Consider the following 18,802-nt stretch of genomic DNA (forward strand, 5'->3'; position numbering starts at 1 on the left):
CTAGGGCAGGTGACTCCACTACCCCCGCCTCAGCTCCAGGCTGGAGACAGTTTGGAGAAGGCCAACATACAAGCTCCAGAAATAACGTTTTCTTTATAGTCACTGCCAGCACACACTTGCTGCCCTCCAGTAGGTACAAAATAATCCAAATTTTAACGTCAGATGCGGAGGTGTATTGAAGAAGGCTTAAACTGCCTTGAACCTTGTTAATCTCTGATGATCACTAACTGCTTAATCTGTTTCTGCCCTTCCCTTCCTTAGATATCTCCTCATTGTAACCTGTGTTCCTCACACCACAGCGCGGGTCTCGGGTGAGACCTGGGTCTCCAACCACGGTCTCCAGCTCCAGAGCCCATTCTCCTGGAGTCAGCCCTTCATGGGTCATTCATATCTGTGTGACGCATTTGCACTTATGACCAAATACTTCTCATCCCAGCAAAATATATGCTTGACAAAGACATTTGTGTTGGCAGGTGCAGAAGGAGTGTGTGGTTCTGCACAGGAGCGAAGAACTTTGTTCAGAGCAATTCATGGAAAAGCTGTTTTCTTTTAAAGATTTCTTTTATTTTTTAAAAGTGTATGTGGGGGAGGGCTCTCGCACATGTACTTGAGACCTCGTGCGCACATACAAGGATGCACACTTAGTGCACTTGCCCATGGAGGACAGAGAGTGGCTTGTATCCCCTAGGCTGAAGTTACAGTTGTAGTCACCCAACACGGCTGCTGGGAACTGAATTGGGAATACTTGGGAAGGTGTAATATGTGCTTCTAACCTTTGAGACAGTTCTCCAGCCCCTAAACATTTTTCCCCTGAAAATTAATTTTAAAACTATGACTTAAAATCAAGAAATTTGTCATTTTTAAGTACTGTACCAACAAATAAAAACCGCAGGGCCCAGAGAGTTGTCTCAGCTGGTAGGTAACTGTGCTTGCTGCAAGACAAGAGCTTTATCCCAGAACTCAGATAGCACAAGCAGAGAATGCATTCCTGTACGTTCCCTCTGTTCTCCACATATACATGAGGGCACACAGGCTTAAATGTAAAAAAATGTAAAAAAAAAAAAAAAAAAAAAAAAAAAAAAAAGAGCAGGCCTATAGAAGTTAGAAACTGTTATGGAAAACTATAGTCAACTCTAATATACTGAATGCATAGTAGTCACTAAATTAACTGATTACTGTATTGCCATATATATATATATATATATATATATATATATATATATAATTTAATGTTGTATTGAAGATTATAAATGTTTGACTTTACCCTGACTCCCTTTTTTAAAATTATTGAGTGCTATTGAAGGGTCACCTTTCACTAGACAGCTGCCCCTCGCTCCTTCATTAGTTGATTGCGCTACAGCCTGGTTAATGCCGTACGAAAAGTGCAGGACTTTAATGCACCCTCAGGAACAGTAGTCTTACAGGCCTTCGTGTGTACAGTGGGGAATAAATATATATGTGTAATGTAATATATGTGTTACCACACTTTATCTTAAAGGGACCCTAACATTCTTGGTCTCCAACTAGCTTTATGAATCATGCAGGGTTTGGCTCTCAGAGAGAGAAATGAGATGTTCCGTGCACATCTGAGCGAGGGAGCGATCGCCAGCAGCGTACTATCTGGGCTTCCCCAGGACAGCCGTAGCTCCCTCCACACAGGTTAGGCTTGTAGTCTGGTTTTGTTATGACTCTGTTGTTTTCTCTTCCCTTTTTGAAACACAAAACTTAGAAGCAGTTTGGGGAAGGAGCAGGCTTTCTGCCCTGGGACCCCTGATCCTCACAGCAGAAACCTCACTGTGTTGTGCCCTTGGCATCTGCCTTAGGGTGGGCTTCTCCTTACATGTGGCTGACTGATGTGGAAGACAAGATGAGGGAGAGGAGATTTTATGAGAAGACAGGACCTCTCAGCAAGCTGGAGGCTCGGTTCCCAGACATGATGGCTTTCTCAGGGCTGCAGAAGGGGGCTAGGAGCTTGCCACATAGGTTCCACTGGTGAAGTGTGGGTGGGCAGACACCTGAGTAGCAGTGGCAGTACTAGTAGTAGTTGTTATAGTAGTTGTTTATAGTAGTAGTAGTTGTTATATAGTAGTAGTTGTTTATAGTAGTAGCAGTAGTTGTTATAGTAATAGTAGTTCTTATAGTAGTAGCAGTAGTTGTTATAGTAATAGTAGTTGTTATAGTAGTAGCAGTAGTTGTTACAGTAATAGTAGTTGTTATAGTAGTAGCAGCAGTTGTTATAGTACTACTAGTAGTTGTTATAGTAGTAGTAGTAGTCGTTGTTAGAGTAGTTGTTGTAGTAGTAGTAGCTGTTGTTGCTGCTGCTGTTGCTGTTGTTGCTGCTGTTGTGTTTTAAGTAGAGTCTTGCTATATAGTCCTGGCAGGCCAGGCACTCAGCAAGTCTCCCAGGATGGCCTGAACAATCCTCCTGCCTCATCCCTCTGACTCAGTATCCTGAGTGCAATGATATAGATGTGTCCCACAGTTCTTTGATAACATTGTTAATATTCTTAAGAAGGTGAGTTTTATGTATGTACTCAGGTTGAGGTTACTTCTAGACAAAGATCTAGAGAATGAAGGACAAGTGAAAGACTTGAGAGATTTGTAGGCTCCCGAGATCAACCGAGGGTTTTGGTACAAAGCCAAGACTGTCTTTATCCTCCTCACAGTCTCAAGTGGAAGATGCCAGGAAGAAGTCCACAGTGTCTTTGCAGCATCAGGCTTGCTGACAGATGTGCTCATAGGAGTGTACGACCACTCACGTCAAATACTCTGAGGCGAGAGGGCAGCCTTGCTTAATCACTCGGTGTCACCTTCCATAGGAGATTTTTAAGCCAGATCTTTGAAGTGCCATTTAACCTGTTATGAACCTTTATGTCCGTATGAGGCATCTTGGAGAGATGAACTCAGGCGCCCTTTAACTCACTGTGTTGGAAACCTCTTTGTCTTTCTTTGAGGACAGAAATATCTCCATTTATAGTTTTATTGTAAAAAGCTGTGAGATGATGCTTCTATACAAAACTGTGAGTGAGCACATTTGAGTGTCACACAGATGGCAGTGCTGTGTGTTCAATAAAGAAGTGAGCTGTTTCTGCTTGTCCACAGGGCCGTGCTCAGAATAACTCATTTAGCCTGAGTTAAGGGAAGAATCAGTCGGACCGTGAAGGAAGCAAGTGTCTGCATGCCCATGGGCTGCCGTCTGAGTCACACAGGCCTGCCGTTCAGTTCTAGCCCACCTCAGGAAATCCGACATGTCCAGGAGAGACCTGATGCCAGAGAACTCCAGGTCCTCTGCCATGGCAGCAGAGCTAGAGGGATGGAACAGACTAGGGGAATGGAGGATAGGTCATAGAAGTGTGGTCACAGGGGAATGGAGGATAGGTCGTAGAAGTGTGGTCACAGGGGAATGGAGGATAGGTCGTAGAAGTGTGGTCACAGGGGAATAATGGTGGATAGGTCGTAGAATGTGGTCACGGCTCCCAGACTTGAGCATTTTTTCCTGGCATAGAGGAATTAAATTACACTTCGACATGCTACAAACTGTTTCAGGATGACATTAGTCATTTTTTAAAATTAATTTATTTACATTAAACAATGTCCCCCTCCCCCACTACGCTGGCACACTTGCAGCACATAGTAGGCATTTTTAAAATGACCTGGATGGAGGAGGGGCTTTCCCCAGTGTTTATAGCAGCCTAGCTGCTGAGGAGATGATTTGATTTGTCAGGGGTATTGTAGACTAGAAAGAAAGGTGAAAAATTCCAAATGTCTTGGGATAAGACGGCACGCACGGTACCCAGATCATTGCAGTCCCTTGGATCACAGTTGTCCTACAGTCCCCTGGCTGTCAGTCATGCTTCATCTCCTGTCCCTGGCTGGTCACCATTGCCGGTAGCCTCCTCACCCCACCTGTCCACAGGTGTCCCTCAGGTGGGCATGCCCACGCATTGCTCCATCTCACACGTGGAGCTGCGGTGACACTTCTGTGGGTTCCTTCCTCGTACCAACCCTCGCCACCTGCAGTGGTGACGTTTTGTGATGCTGATCTTAGTTCTCTGTTCTGCCTCTACCCATGCATGCCTTATGGTGTTTTCTCAGCATACCACGCAAGAATAGACGGTGCTCCTCAGCCGCTCCATCTCAGGCGGGGCAATAGCTCAGTGTATGAAGGCGCCTGCCGCTCCTGCGGGAGAAGCCCTCTTCCAGTCCCCAACACTCCAGTGCAAATCCCAGTGCTATGGGCAGGGACAGAGGGAGGTCAGTGGGGCTTGCTGGCCACCATCATGGCTCCAGCCTGAGAGAAACCCTGCTGCGAGGGAATAAGGTGGAAAGTGGTGGAACAGCATCTGAAGCCCTCTGGCTTCTGCGCACCCATAAACAAGTGCACATGTATTATACAGACAGAGAGTACATAGACACACACTGTAATTCCTCCATCAAGACACCAGGCATGTGCACTCACCATACCGCTGGTCACTTGTGGCTGGGGAGTTTCCTATAGGCGGGAGGAATGGTTCTCTTTCCAGCCTGTTCCTCGTGCCTGAACTAGAAGCACATGCTGTGTGCATAGTGGCTACCCTGCTGCATTTGCACCTGCAAACTGCCGTCGCAACCACTTGTTTCTGCTCAGAACTTGTGGCGGCAGCAGCGGCGGCAGCGGCAGCAGCTCTGGGGAGCTGTGTCTGCTACTCCACACTGTGCCTCTGCAGTGTGCACAGCTGCACTGTGTTAATCCCCCCACCCCTGTGTTCTGAGGGTAGGGACACAGGTCTCCGTGGCAGTGCTTTTGTGTGTAGAGCCCTGGGTGTAAGCAAGCACGCTCTGTGTACCTATCTCACTCTTTCTCGCACTGTCTTTGCGGATCTGTGAAGATTTAGTCGGTAAAATCACCCCATTTTCATAGATAAAACTACAGGTATAGAACACAAGGACTTTGCCAAGGATAAGGCCTCTCACATGGTGTGCATGCAAACCTGCTTCCAAACCAGTCTCCATGTCAACACCGACGACAGCCTGTATGGCTTCCCGTGGAGGGCAGACTGCTGCTGAGTCTTTTCCACATGTCAGGACGCCCTTAGCCACCTATAGTCCAGTCCTTTCCAGAACCATTAGCTCAGACAGAAATTCCCTCCCGAGTGATGAAGAGAGGACCCTCTTCTTGAGATGAGATGCGGCAGCTTTCCACTAGTATAGTGTAAACCCAAGGCTGTGGTGAAGAACTGGGCTCAGGATCGTTCCTGATGCTGGGAGAGATGGGATCCTTGCATATCTTTGTCTCAAAGCTTTTCTCCATGTTATTTCATTTCCTGACACCATCTTTCTCTTTGTATCTTGGTCCATGTCCATGCCTCTGGGTGCATACAGCCCAGTTGTGGGCAGTTTTCTGCCAAACACGTACCCCAGTTTACACATCTTCACAACTCTCAGTACTAGACTGAAGGCCTGGCCATGCCTTTTAAGGCCTCGAGGGGGCAGTGTTGCCTTTGCCTGTGTCTCCACGGTTCTCTGGTTCTTAAAAACAGAACCTAGGTTGCAGTGAATTTGCATGGAACATATCTCCTCTTGCTGTTGGATAAAGGTGGATTTTTTTTCACTGTAGATTATCAATTTGCACACAAGTGCATTATTTTTTCATCCTTGGGAAACTTTGTCTTAAGACTTTTACAAACATCCTAGAGAGTTAAAATGCCTCTGTTCAGAGGCACTTTAGATATTGTGTGTTATGTCATTTTAAAAGCCTAAAAATAGACTTTGCTTAACTCAGACTGCAGAAAGGTATGCATCAGTCCATCCTCAGTTGGCGTAACAAAGGGTCTTTCTCTCAGACTGTTCTTCAGATCGAGTAGGACTATTTCAGGCCTTTGACATCATGCGTTTTATATATAGCCTCAGTCCACTGCCTCAGACCCTGTTTCCTTGGCATCTGTGCCGTCCCAGAGTCACTTCCTGCAGTCTTCTGTGTGGCTTTATCTCTGTGGACTTCACTGGCAGGCCAGGTGGGGGAGCATACAGTACCAGTGACGGGAGTCAGAAAGTACAGGATGTGGAAGGGAAATGCCTCTGTGTGTGTGTGTGTGTGTGTGTGTGTGTGTGTGTGTGTGTGAGAGAGAGAGAGAGAGAGAGAGAGAGAGAGAGAGAGAGAGAGAGAGAGTCTCTGCTGGGTGGAAGGGCAAAGCTTGACCCCTACATATTCCTGGCACTTCCCCTAGAATTCAGAGGATGTGATTCTATAGAATCCAGCAGACTCCTCTTATACCCTTTCCTTGAAAGGGTATCTTACGCTATTTTAGGGGTAAAAGGTTTTAAATGTTAAGTTTATCAGACTAAGTGACTAGTTTTGGGTAATTGAGAAGCCTAGATATATTTTGAAAGGTACTTATAAAAGATATAAATCTTTATGAATTGTCTTATTAGGAGATTTTCTTAGAAGCAAAGGCAGCAACAGTGACTAATTACTGACTCATTCTCTCTGTATATATAATCTCATCGACTCTATTAGGCAGCCCTGAATAGGCATTCATATTAACTCATGGTCTATAGGTGAAACTGAGTAAGAGACCAGGTAAGGAAAGGCCAGGACTTCCGCCCAACAAAGTCTCATCTGGTTTGAGCCCAGGCAGGCTGTCATAGATGACCCCAGTCATGTGTGGCAGGAACATTTAACTCCTCTGTCACTGTGCTGTTGCCTGCATAACTGTGTGCTGCACCTCAGGGTGAGCCCAGAGGCGCTCTGATTAGCTCCTTATCGGTGTATCAAAGACTGCTTAAGTGTTTTGTAACTTACCTTCAGTAACGATTGTCCAGATGAGGAATTTAGTAAATCCCCCCTCCCACATAAGCATCCTCCCACCATCCCATAAGTGGGCTTCTAGAGTCCAGCTACAGTGAGAAGGTGGGGGGAGAGCTGTCACCCTTCCCCCAGACCTGACCTGGTGCCCCAGGATCAGCACCTATGCGCAGGAGGGATTCTGACTAAGGCAAAGCTGCGGGCTTGCCTGCACGGCGGGTTCTTCCATTCATTTGTGCAGCCACCTTGCTGGGCTAGCCTGGGCAAGCACATGAGTGCACACGCAGAAGACTGCTGAGATTTTAGGACATGTGACATCAATGTTTTTTTTTTTTTCCATTGCTTGTGAATAGAATCAGTACAGATACAGAGTAACACATTGTTACTAAATATCTATCTAGGGAGGGTGGAGGCCTATGATAGTGCATCATCAAGTGTATCTGTCATTGGAAGCAAGTGGGTGTGTACTGTGTGCGGTTAGCCACCCACCCTCCCGCCGCTGCCGCAGCCACCACCGCCGCCGGTCTGGTGGAAGGCAGGCTGCTAGCTTACAAAGTCCACTGACTTGATCATCACAGCAGGCTGACTATGTTGACTCCTTCAGTAAAATAGTGCGATCCACTTCGCTGTGGTTGTTTATTGCTCGGAGCAGTATATGCCTTTTGTTTCTTGAGAAGAATCCAGTCTATTCAGTTAAGTTGACGCTATCCTATGTTAATTACAGAGTGCTTAGCCTGTGGAACACACCTGCCTGCACAGACGCTCCACCGCATCTTCCTTCACTTGTTGTCTTGGTAACTCCTCCATGAGCATTGAGATTCTTTAGCTCCTGTCCTACTGAACTGGATCATAGAGAAATTAGCTGATGTAAGGGGGCCACAGAGCTATGTTTTGATGAGGAGGTTCTCCAGCCCAGGCGGCCTTACTCCAAACCTTAAAGCAGTACTCCTGCTAAACAGTACCTCTGCGGTGCTACTGTGCACCGAAGTGCTAATGTACGACTCAGGTGGTCCACTGTAGTACTGCTGTCCAGTTCCACTCTGGTGTGATTGCAACCGCCCTAGAGCACTTGCTGTACAGTGATGTCTAGAATTATAGTGCAGTACGACCTACGGCAGTGAAGTGTGGTTACCTCGGGGAATCTCAAAGCCAGCTGGGAGGTCTCCAGGATCGTGACGATGTCCCTTTTATCCTCTGTAAGCACGGCCACTGTGCTGACAAGCAGGGAGCAAATGTAGAACCAAAGGAACGCACAGGTGAGGTCCTTCCTGGCAGTAGACCTCCTAGGATGGTGTAGGGCGTTAGGAAGGGCTTGCCAGGTGCAGTCACCTGGGGTCCTTTCCCCTTGATCTACAGGACGGGTCAAGCAGCCTTTATCTAAGACGGTGTCAGTGACATTCTTGTTGTATGAAACTTGACAATGTGCACAAAGACAGACAATGCAAGAAAGTTAACAGGTATTTAATATCTTTGGTAAAATTAACTTGTAGCACCATGGGTAACTCGGCTGAGAAATAAGTGCTTTACCAGCACTTTTCTTGTTTAAGATGGCCTACCAAGTTCAAATCATCTATTGATATGCAAGTAACAGGAAGACCATATTTTATATATGTGGTACTTACCATCCAATAAGCAGGCAGAGTTGATATTTTGAGCTTTTCTGTATTAGAAAGTACAGAAATGGAATTCGGGTTCTAAATCCCACTTGGGCGGAGCCAAGACCCACTGCTAACACACACACTGTCTTCCCATAGTAGGGTGAGCTCGCTGCATGACAGGCGGCTGGCGCCCGTACGGTCCTCTCAGGAGCACCACAGGTGTGGTGGAGAATAGCTTAACCTAGTGTGCTCGCCTCTGCTTTGAGGGACGGAAAGCACTCACTCGGGTCTGCCTGGTGGTTTAATGGTGACGTGTAATACCCCTGCTGACACCGAAGCAGCAGTCAGGTCTCAGAGCGCCTCTGTGCTCCCTGACGGAGGTCCCTGTGGTCTGAGCGACTCGGTGTTTCCACGGTACTCAGACTGTGCCTCTGCAGAGGGGCAGTGTGCCTTCTCTTCCCTTTCCTTTCTCTCCCTGGTGACAGCCTCTTCCGCTCCACTGCCAGTTTATTTTTGCTCCCCAGAGCAGTGGCATGTTGTTCTTTCCGTGCATGTGTCCCACTCGTTGCTGGACTCTCCAGGCCGCTCTCTCCTGTTCCCTCTCCCCCTCCCCCGCCGTCCTTCCTTCCTTCCTTCCTTCCCTCTCTCAGGGAGCAGCCGGCCACCATCCTCTTGGCCATGGGACTGCTCCGGCCTCTGCAGCACTGACTCCCGTGCCCTCTCCCTCCGCAGCTCTGGACATGGCTGGAGGAGCTGCAGAAGGAGCTCCTGGACGACGTGTACGCCGAGTCGGTGGAGGCCGTCCAGGACCTCATCAAGAGATTCGGCCAGCAGCAGCAGACCACCCTGCAGGTGACAGTCAACGTGATCAAGGAGGGCGAGGACCTCATCCAGCAGCTGAGGTGGGTCCCCCAGCCCCTCCCCACCTCACAGACCCAGAGCTGCACAGCAGGGTCCCGCCTTTCTCAGTCCTTGAACAAATAGCACCAGTGTCTTCTCCAGAAGTCCAGGGAGAGTTTTCTTCTCACCCCCACTCCCCAAACCCCCTTAGTTTTTTCAGCTGCATAATTATTTGTCTTAATACTAACAACTGTGGGAATTTAACGTTTATTAGCATTTCTTCAACATCACCTTACTAAAACTTCTTTATAAAGGATAAGGTTGAATCTCTTTTAAGATTTCGTCCTTTGGTCCCAGGGACCTGCCTGGAGGGGCCAGAGACGCATCCTTCAGTGTTCCTTTGGGCAGGAGGCAGGGCCAACTGACTTTTGTTTCCTTTGGAGGCAGATTTGAAAATTCCTTTTGTTGAGTCACGGGGGACACTTAAGGATAGTCTCCTGCTCCAAACTCATGCATCACCCAGGACAGCTGAAGAAGAGTCACTGATGCAGTAGCCTTATGGGTTCCCTTCCCTAAGATAGGGAACCGTTAATTAGTAAGGGTTTCATTGATTCCATTAGAAGTTAACCTCTCAGGGGGGAGGAGGAGGAGGAGCAGGAGGAGGAGGAGGAGGAGGAGGATCACTACAGTGACTGGGTACCAGCTGTTCTCTCTACTTAAGGATTTCCAAAGTGATTTTCTGTGATAGTTGATTTCTGTGAGAGAACCATGCAGAGCACAGCCGTGAGGAGCACAGCCGTGAGGAGCACAGCCGTGAGGAGCACCGCCTGAGGAGCACAGCTGTGGCTCTGCAGCCTCAGGCTTGGTGGGACAGGCTGCCCGGAGGAAGGGGCTGGCGGTGTTTTGCTAGAGAACAGTGTCTTCCCTTTTCTGAGACAAAGTCCAGCTTCCTGCCAGCCTTCTTCCCCTGAAGTTTTGCGCCGCCGGATCTGGTGTCTAGCAATGGGAGCCTTTCTCATTCAATTCCTGTTTGTCTCACTGAAGTCCTGTCTCCCTCTCCACCCGCACAGGGACTCTGCCATCTCCAGTAACAAGACCCCGCACAACAGCTCCATCAACCACATCGAGACGGTGCTGCAGCAGCTGGACGAGGCGCAGTCCCAGATGGAGGAGCTGTTCCAGGAACGCAAGATCAAGCTGGAGCTCTTCCTGCAGCTGCGCATATTCGAGCGGGACGCCATTGATGTGAGTGGCCAGCGCCCGCCCCGAGCCCTGTCCCTGGTCCGTGTCCTGTGTCCTCTCCACTCCTGAGCCTCTACCAAGCAAGGAGAGGGGTGAGGCAGAAAGGAGGCCACAGGAGCACCGGCACTTCCTTGGCCATTGCGGGGGTCCGGTGGTCAGCTCTGCACTCTGGGTGGGAGATTGCAGGGGCCGGGGAGAGGACCAGGAGGACAGCGCAGGCAGCAGGAGCACGGAGAGATGGGAGCACCGAAGGAAAGCGAAGCTCCTGGTCTAAAAGAAGCGGCAGGTAGCAAGAGAGAAGGGCAGGAGGCCAAGGTGCAGAGATGAAAAAGAGGCCTCCCTGACCAGGAATCGGCCATTGCCTTCCCCAGGGGCAGGTCAGCCCTGCTCGAACAGTGTAGACAACACCACACTCCCTCTTGCAGAAAGAGAGAGAGAGAAACCTGTAAAGGTGGGAGCCTAGCCGGGCGGTGGTGGCGCAGCGCACGCCTCTAATCCCAGCACTTGGGAGGCAGAGGCAGGCGGATTTCTGAGTTCGAGGCCAGCCTGGTCTACAGAGTGAGTTCCAGAACAGCCAGGGCTAAAAAAAAAAAGGTGGGAGCCTCTTCCTCCCCTCACAGGTCCCTCTGTTTTCTGATTTCTCTCTAAATCAAGGGGCTGATTATAGCCCTTGTATTTTAAGAAATAGAAATCGACTCCTACAGAAGTGCTCTCTGGTTTTTCTATAATTTCTACCAAAAGTGCACTTTTATATTTGATGTTACAGGGAAGAAAGGCATGTACTTCTTTTATCTTTATTTAGCAAAAAGCAGGGGGCTCCGTGCTCTGCAGAGAAAGATCTTCCCTGCTTGATGTCATGGAGCAGAGTAAGGCTGAATGGATGAGACTGACCCGTCAGAAGAACTTCCTAAACCTTCATGGTCTGCCTGAGACCCGTGTCCTGGTGCCTGGCAACTTACACACCTGGCAGTCAGGATTGGCCCATGAGGCCTCACTCGGGACCTCTGGACTGACAGGGTCTAGCCTGTGACTGTATATGTCTCTCACTCAGCACATCTGGCCCCCTCAGGTCTAGCCTGTGATTGCAGGGGTCTGTCTCACTCAGCATCTCTGGACCACTCGGGTCTAGCCTGTGATTGTGGGGGTCTGTCTCACTCAGCATCTCTGGACTGCTCAGGTCTAGCCTGTGACTGCGGGGATGTGGCAGTGCACTATGGTGTTACTTGCTCATTGCCTCCCCTGGGTTAGAGCGATCCACAGTGCCTGTGAGGTACACAGACTGACTAGGCCCTGAGGTGCCACCAGAGGCAGCAGAGACCCACAACACAGACTGCCCTGGGTCCTCTTAGCTCTAGGAAGATCCTGTGTGCCCCTCCTGGCCTGCCCATCAGCCTCCCCTTGCATGGTGGCTATCAAGATGGCTGAGTCCTCCAGCAGGCTCTTCCAGCTGGCTGCTCGTCCAAACTCCAGCATTGTCTTCCACAAACAAAACTTTTCTCTACGCTTCTTGTTATCCTCAGTTAACAGTAAGAAGTGCATCAATCCTCCACACTGGCAGAGGCTGTCACCTGCTCCTGTGCGCTCCAAGGTGTGGCCTTCAAGTGCTTGTTGAGACACACAGAGGACAAGCTAGAGTCTCCACAGTGGGGACCCGCTGGCCTGGGCCTGCTGGGGCTCAAGAACAGGACTGTTTTGTTTTTTTGTTTTTTGTTTTTCCTTCTGGTTTCAAGTGATGTGCTGTTCTGAAACTCAGTTACAAGGTAGTTACAAGGTAGAAGCAGAAGATTTGTTGAAGATTCTCCCCCAGAATCTTTTTGTAGCTTAAAAAGTTTTTTATTTTGTCTTGATGCTACTTAGGTGTAATTTAATCTAATCAAAACCTGACCAGGAAACACAAGCACACACTTTCTGTGTATGCCAAGTACAGAGCAAGTCCACTAAGGAAAAGTGTGTGCTCCAGGCCACGTGCTACACAGTCAGTTTGTAGATCTACAGCCCTTTAGTGTGTAAGAAAACGGCCTGACTTCGCCTTCGAAGTCCTTAGGATAGTAAAGATAAGCAGACAGGTTCACTCGTGGAAAATCTGTGTCATCACTGTTAATACAATTCATCGTCACACCTGATGCTCCTCATCGCTTGGGTCTGAAAACACATGAGTGAAAGAAACTTCCCATAAGAAGGCAGACATAAGGTAGAACTAACTCACACTCATTTTCCCACCTCCTAAAAATCATGTTCCTGGACATGACTCGTTGCTAAAACACTTAACAAGCTTGATCTCAAGAACCCCCCCAAAATATCATCTCTTTTTCTCATTTTTCCCATGGCTGATCCATTAACATTATTTAATATTATCAAATTTATGAAGAAGTACAATATAGGCATGTTAACGCACATTGCATGCAAATTCTGCTAACAAAAGAGTAAATTGGGAAGCTCCATCTTGCCGGCGTTCTGAAAGCCCGTCTTCTCCCCAGACTCTGCAGGCATGGTCTCGTGCTCAGACTTTCATACTGACTCCGTGTTCACATGCACACGCGAGCGAGGGCCCTCAGGAAAGGCTAGCACCCTGGAGTCAGCAGTGTGGATTCTTTCTCAAGGAGTTCTTTCCTTCTGGATTTGGTGGCTTTAAAACCCTGTTATGCAAGCCTTCAAAGCTATCCAAAGGCAGAGAACAGCAGACGAAGCTTCCAGGTGGAAGCCCCCAGTTAGCAAGACCGTGTTTCTTTGCTGGTTTCCTTCACTGAATGTGGTGCCAGCGTGTTTCAGAGACTCTCTCTGCCTGTCGTTCATTTCTCTCCTAAAGACCTCTGCTCCGAGAGGCCATGTTGACACTCACCCGGAGCACCAACACCTCGCCTGCACACTCCTAGTACAGCGTGTGTTCAGGTTTACACAGCTGCCTCCATCAGGAGACATAGTTCCTGCATTTGGTGGCCAGCCTCTTAGTGTCGGTCCAGCTCTTCCTCCTCCATCTTCTAACCATGCATTCCATGACTTCTGACCGTCGTGGCTCACTTGTCAAGGAAGCCGAGTCCCACATAATACATTTTCTCCCTTGACTCTTGGTTGCCCCTTTTCTCTGGTATTTCCTGGAAACAGAACTCAGATGGGAAACCTGCTTCGGCCAGATTCTGGTTTGGTGTCAGAATGTTCTAGAGGTGGTTCTGCACGGCGCCACTCATGAGCAGCCGTGTCCTATGTCTGTAGGTGTCTTCAAGTGCTGGCCTCCTCGTGCCTCGTTGGTCCCCTCTTGGCCTCCACCGCGATGGTTCACCAGGCCCATGATGGTTGGCCGTTTGCTGACTCACATTTGAGACGTAGCCGCGGGTTTTTAAGTCCTGACCGTGCATAGATGCTTTCCTCTCTCAGATCATCTCGGACCTTGAGTCTTGGAATGACGAGCTCTCCCAGCAAATGAATGACTTCGATACGGAGGATCTGACGATCGCCGAGCAGCGCCTGCAGCACCACGCGGACAAAGCCCTGACCATGAATAACTTGACCTTCGACGTCATCCACCAGGGACAGGATCTTCTGCAGTATGTCAATGAAGTCCAGGCCTCTGGTAAGAAAGGCCCCCTGTGATGTCATGGTCTCTTTGCATTACCATGGGGGGGCTAGGATGACTCTAAACTCCACAGCTTCTATGAATGAGTCATTACCTGCCAACTTGGTTTCTCTTAAAGGAAGTGTTTCTCATTTTATTTCACATCGTAAGTGAAATGTAAAAACTTGTGAACGTGTCTATACAGTTTGCGTCCAGCAGATGGCGCTGTAAGCCCCAATATTAAATGTAGTATCCAGTGCTTACCCAGAAACATCCTGCTTACATTAGCCGCTTTACCCAGAATAAATTAAATATTTCCTGAAGGCTGAGCCACTCGCTCATTTGTAAAAGCTGCTAGCCTGTCACTAAGCCCCGGAGGATCAGCTCATCTGCGCACCCTTCCAGACCCTGGTGTGCTGGATAATGTATAGAAGCATCTCTGCTAACCTGGGTCTCCCTGAACGTGGCTGCCAGTGCAGGTGGCCCCCTGGGCGTTTTCACCAGCCACACTGGGTAGCGCATTGGGTAAGAGACATTGACCGAGCTTGAATACGGATCGCCCACCACTGTTGACAGGTGTGGAGCTGCTTTGTGACAGAGATGTGGACATGGCCACTCGGGTTCAGGACCTCCTGGAGTTTCTTCATGAAAAGCAGCAGGAGTTGGATTTAGCAGCTGAGCAGCACCGGAAACACTTGGAGCAGTGTGTGCAGTTGCGCCACCTGCAGGCGGAAGTGAAGCAGGTGTGTGACCTGAATGATGGGGAAGTCTTGACAGGTCGGCCTCAGGGAGAATTCCCCATGTCCTGCTGTGTAAGGTCGTTCTTGCCCCTAGACAGCATTGCACATGGAGCCCACCCACCCCTCCCCGGAGGGCCAGCCAAAGAGTAGAAGAGCTGCCCACTCAGCAGCCGCAGCTCTTGAGCGCGGTGCCATCCGCGGGTACCCTTTTCTACTTGGTGGCGCCTTGCTTAAAGCGCATTACTTCCTAGGCTAAGGGACTGCATGATTTTCCCCCTCAATTTCTCCTAATCCGGACACAGCCACAGACTTCAAGTCTAGACTTTTCTTGAGTTAGTTGCATAGTATATAGAGTGCCACATTTGAGAAGGGGCTAAACCAGAAATGGATTCAGTGCCACTAGAGTCACATATGGACACCGCCCTGAATCCCGTGGTAGGGATCAAGGGCAGTTTCCTGATGAAGGGTTCCTATGGAGGAGTGAGGCTGTTATAGTCTGTCCGTGGCACGGAAAGCCAGGGTTGGCCTTACTGAAGGAAGTGCTGGGAGCCCCAGCCACGCCTGGTGTGCAGACGCAGGTCACGTTCACAGAAGAGCGCATGCTCCTGACACCACAGGCGGTCAGGCGAGCCTGCCTCTCTCTTGTGTTGCGTTCACATCACTAGTATTATACATTTAAAGGCGACACAGCATTATAACCTGTGGGTGTTTCTTCTTGCCTCAAGAAAAACCATTTATTTAAGGAATGACGTAATTACATGCCTTACAAACCGTCTTTGCTAAGACTATAAAGATGGCTTTCGGAAGCCGGTCTACCCCTGGAATGAGTCAGCCGTTGTGTTTACCCAGTCCGTGGCCCTATGATGCACCAGGCTGAGATTGCGGGTAGTGTCTTAGGGTTACCATTGCTGTGAGGAAACACCGTGACCAAAACTTGAAGAGGAAAGGGTTTGTTTCACTCACAGTTCCATAGATCAGCTCATCATCAGAAGCAGTGAGGACAGGAACTCCACGGTTCAGGAGCCTGGAGACGGGCGTTGATGAGAGTCGTGCAGATGCTGCTCGCTGGCTTGCTCTCCATGGCTTCTTCAGCTTTGTTTATTATAGAACCCAGGGCTACCTCCCACAGTGGCCCCACCCTTCCCACGGTGGCCCCGCCCATAGTGGGCTGGGTCTCCCCCAGCAATCGTTAATTAAGAATGTCCTACAGGCTTGCCCACACCCCTGTAGTATGTGAACCTCGGTCCCAAGGTTTGGCCTCTGAGCACTGTGGTGCAGCCTGTCTCCCACCTGGGCTGTAGTGTCATCTAACGCTGACAGCACATGAGACGTCAGTGCAGCAGACGAGATGCCCTGACTGGGCAAGTGGCCAGTTTCCCCATGGGCTACATGAGAGTCTGACCCGGAAGTAGCAGGACTTCCCTCAAGTGGCAGAGAACTCATTCAGTGAGCAAGTTTGCTTTATAACAGCGAGCCTGAACAGTTTTGCTCCGTGTTCTTATAACCCGCTGCCTCCACTGTCTTCAGAAACAGACCTGCAATGCCCTCGAGGCAGTGTCTGTGGTGAGAGCCCTGCGAGCATTGTAGGCTGTGTTGGTCGGATTGTAAAGAAGTCAGGGCTGCCTTCCTACCCGGACCTCTAAACCAGCGCTGTTCAACCTTCTTGATGCTGACTTTAAAATTATTTCCATTGCTAGTTCTGTTACTATTATGAATCATAATGTAAATATCAGTTTAATCCCCCCAGTGGCCAAGTTTATCCCAGGTAAAAGGGTCATTCAACCCCCAAAGGGGTCGCGACCCACAGGTTGAGAACCACTCAGGACCACTTTGCAGCCCCACCCTCATTCCAGCTGTCTTACAAGGCACTGGAAGGACCGCTGCCTAGAGTTGCCCTCCGTCCCATTTCAGGTGCTGGGTTGGATCAGGAACGGGGAGTCCATGTTGAACGCAGGGCTCATTACGGCCAGCTCGCTGCAGGAGGCCGAGCAGCTGCAGAGAGAGCACGAGCAGTTCCAGCACGCCATCGAGGTAAGGCCGGGTCAGTGGGTGGACCTTGTGGCCCGGAGAACAGCCTGATAACCCTTGACGTCACACCTCCCTCCTGCTGGAGCCAGCCACCGCCTGAGCAGGAGAGGGTGACAGCACTCGTCAGCCCGCCATTGACTGTGGGGACAGCAAACAGCCCACAACTGTAAAGGACTGAGGACCGCCAGGCACCAAGTGTCCCCGGGATCAGAGCCCCCTTCTGTCCCATGAGACAGCCCTAGCAGGATTAGCCACTGATTAGAAGTGTCTCAAGTCAGGGAGCTCCAATCGGAGCCTGGGCTGAGTGAGGTGTTTTAATATCTTGCGGGGCGTTGGGGTGTGAACAGTTACAAATAATGCTTATGACTACATTCTTGATGCCACTTGCTTAGAGGCAACAGGATTCACTTTGATAGGCTGAGGGTCAGGACTGCACCGGGCAGTGGCCAAAAGCCTCACCAGGCAGCTCACCCTCTCCGGTAGCGGTGCCGTAAGTGCTTTAGGATCGGTTTCTTTGGGTGTGGGTAATAATTGTGATGGGTGACCTCAGAGGGTAGGCAGGGTCTCAAGGGTGTGTGTGTGTTGATAATAGAAACCAAGGTGTTCGCTGGAGAAAAAGCAAACTGCCACAGAAGGCAGGACTAATTTACACCTAAGGTCAGTGTATTGTCAGCTGCTCCAGCCAGAAGTGGCCTGTCCCTGAGACCACAACTCCAGGCAGTGTGGCCGACCTGAACAGCTGCCGTGCCAAGGGGTTATTGATAATCAAGCTCAAGTGTCAGTCATTTGGGAATCTGTCCCATGGTCAGTGTCATAAGAGATCGTTTGCACGTTATCGGCTGAAATGGTTATCAGGTTTCTTCATCCTGAGGCTCTTGTGAAGAGATCGTTTCCTCCTCTCTGAGGCTCTGGCGCTGCCTGAGCAGTACCCTGTGTCCTCGTCTTTCCTGCAGAGCCCTGGGCATCAGAGCTTGCCATGCGCCTTGCTTTGTGTGTGGCATGGAACATTCTCAGTCGTTGCTCTATTTTTTCTTTTCTTTAAACGAGAACTCACTAGTTCTTCAAAACACTTTTCACTGGAGTCCAGAGCTTCTGTTGAAAATGGAAATCAGAAGCATTCTCTATGACCCCCTTTTCCCACTTGTTTTGCCTGCAGAAGTTGTTAGGAGAAAGCCAGTAGGGATAATAAACCTGGCACGCTTCAACAGAGCGTTAGAATATCTATTGCTAAGAGTCGTTCCTGTTGCTTCTCAACTGGAAAGCCCCACAGCTGAGTGCCGTTCTGGGAAGTCGTAGTGGTTTTCACCCTTCATTAGATAAATTAAACATCAGCCTGGCTGGGGTGAGACCAGCACTGCCTTACTGAAGTACCCACCATGTTTGCAAAGCCTCCCAGCGAGTGGCAGCTAGAGCTGATTCCGTGAGTCAAGGAGAGCAGCCCAGGTCGGCCATCCCTGTGTGACACTCTGCTGAACGAGCTTTCCCATCTTCCCCATGTCTAGAAAACGCACCAGAGCGCACTGCAGGTCCAGCAGAAGGCCGAGGCCATGCTGCAGGCCAACCACTACGACATGGACATGATCCGGGACTGTGCAGAGAAGGTGGCCTCGCACTGGCAGCAGCTCATGCTCAAGATGGAAGACCGCCTCAAGCTCGTCAATGCCTCCGTGGCCTTCTACAAGACCTCAGAGCAGGTTGGAGACTGGCCTGTCCCTTGGCTCCTAGTGACTGACCACTCTAGGCTAACTTTAGGGACATCTCTACCGTCATTGACATAGCCATCAGGAGCGACTCTCTCAGGTCCAAGTTAGGCAGGAAAGACACACTCTACAGTTATCCTTGCTACCTTAGCTGTCAAAGAATAGCAGGCTGACAAGTAGCTGAGAAGACACAGTTTTCTTTCCTCTATTATGGAAAACACCAGGCAGTGGGAGTTCAGCTCTGGCTTCGTTCCTAGTCTGAAAAATCTCTGACTTGAGCCAGGCGAGGCCCAGGCAGCCTCGGGTGGTTTGGGTCTTTC

At 49.7% G+C, this 18,802-nt stretch overlaps 1 protein-coding gene across 1 annotated transcript in view; it reads left to right on the plus strand.

Moving 5' to 3' along the window:
- Trio (trio Rho guanine nucleotide exchange factor) overlaps positions 1 to 18,802 on the plus strand; it is a 302,890-nt gene that overhangs the window by 164,593 nt on the left and 119,495 nt on the right. The window contains 6 exon segments of the mRNA XM_052159365.1: positions 9,115 to 9,284; positions 10,293 to 10,467; positions 13,837 to 14,032; positions 14,591 to 14,757; positions 16,666 to 16,785; positions 18,285 to 18,476. Coding sequence (XP_052015325.1) covers positions 9,115 to 9,284; positions 10,293 to 10,467; positions 13,837 to 14,032; positions 14,591 to 14,757; positions 16,666 to 16,785; positions 18,285 to 18,476 — 1,020 coding nt within the window.

This window comes from Apodemus sylvaticus, chromosome 16 (assembly GCF_947179515.1).
Source record: "Apodemus sylvaticus chromosome 16, mApoSyl1.1, whole genome shotgun sequence".
Classification (NCBI taxonomy): domain Eukaryota; kingdom Metazoa; phylum Chordata; class Mammalia; order Rodentia; family Muridae; genus Apodemus; species Apodemus sylvaticus.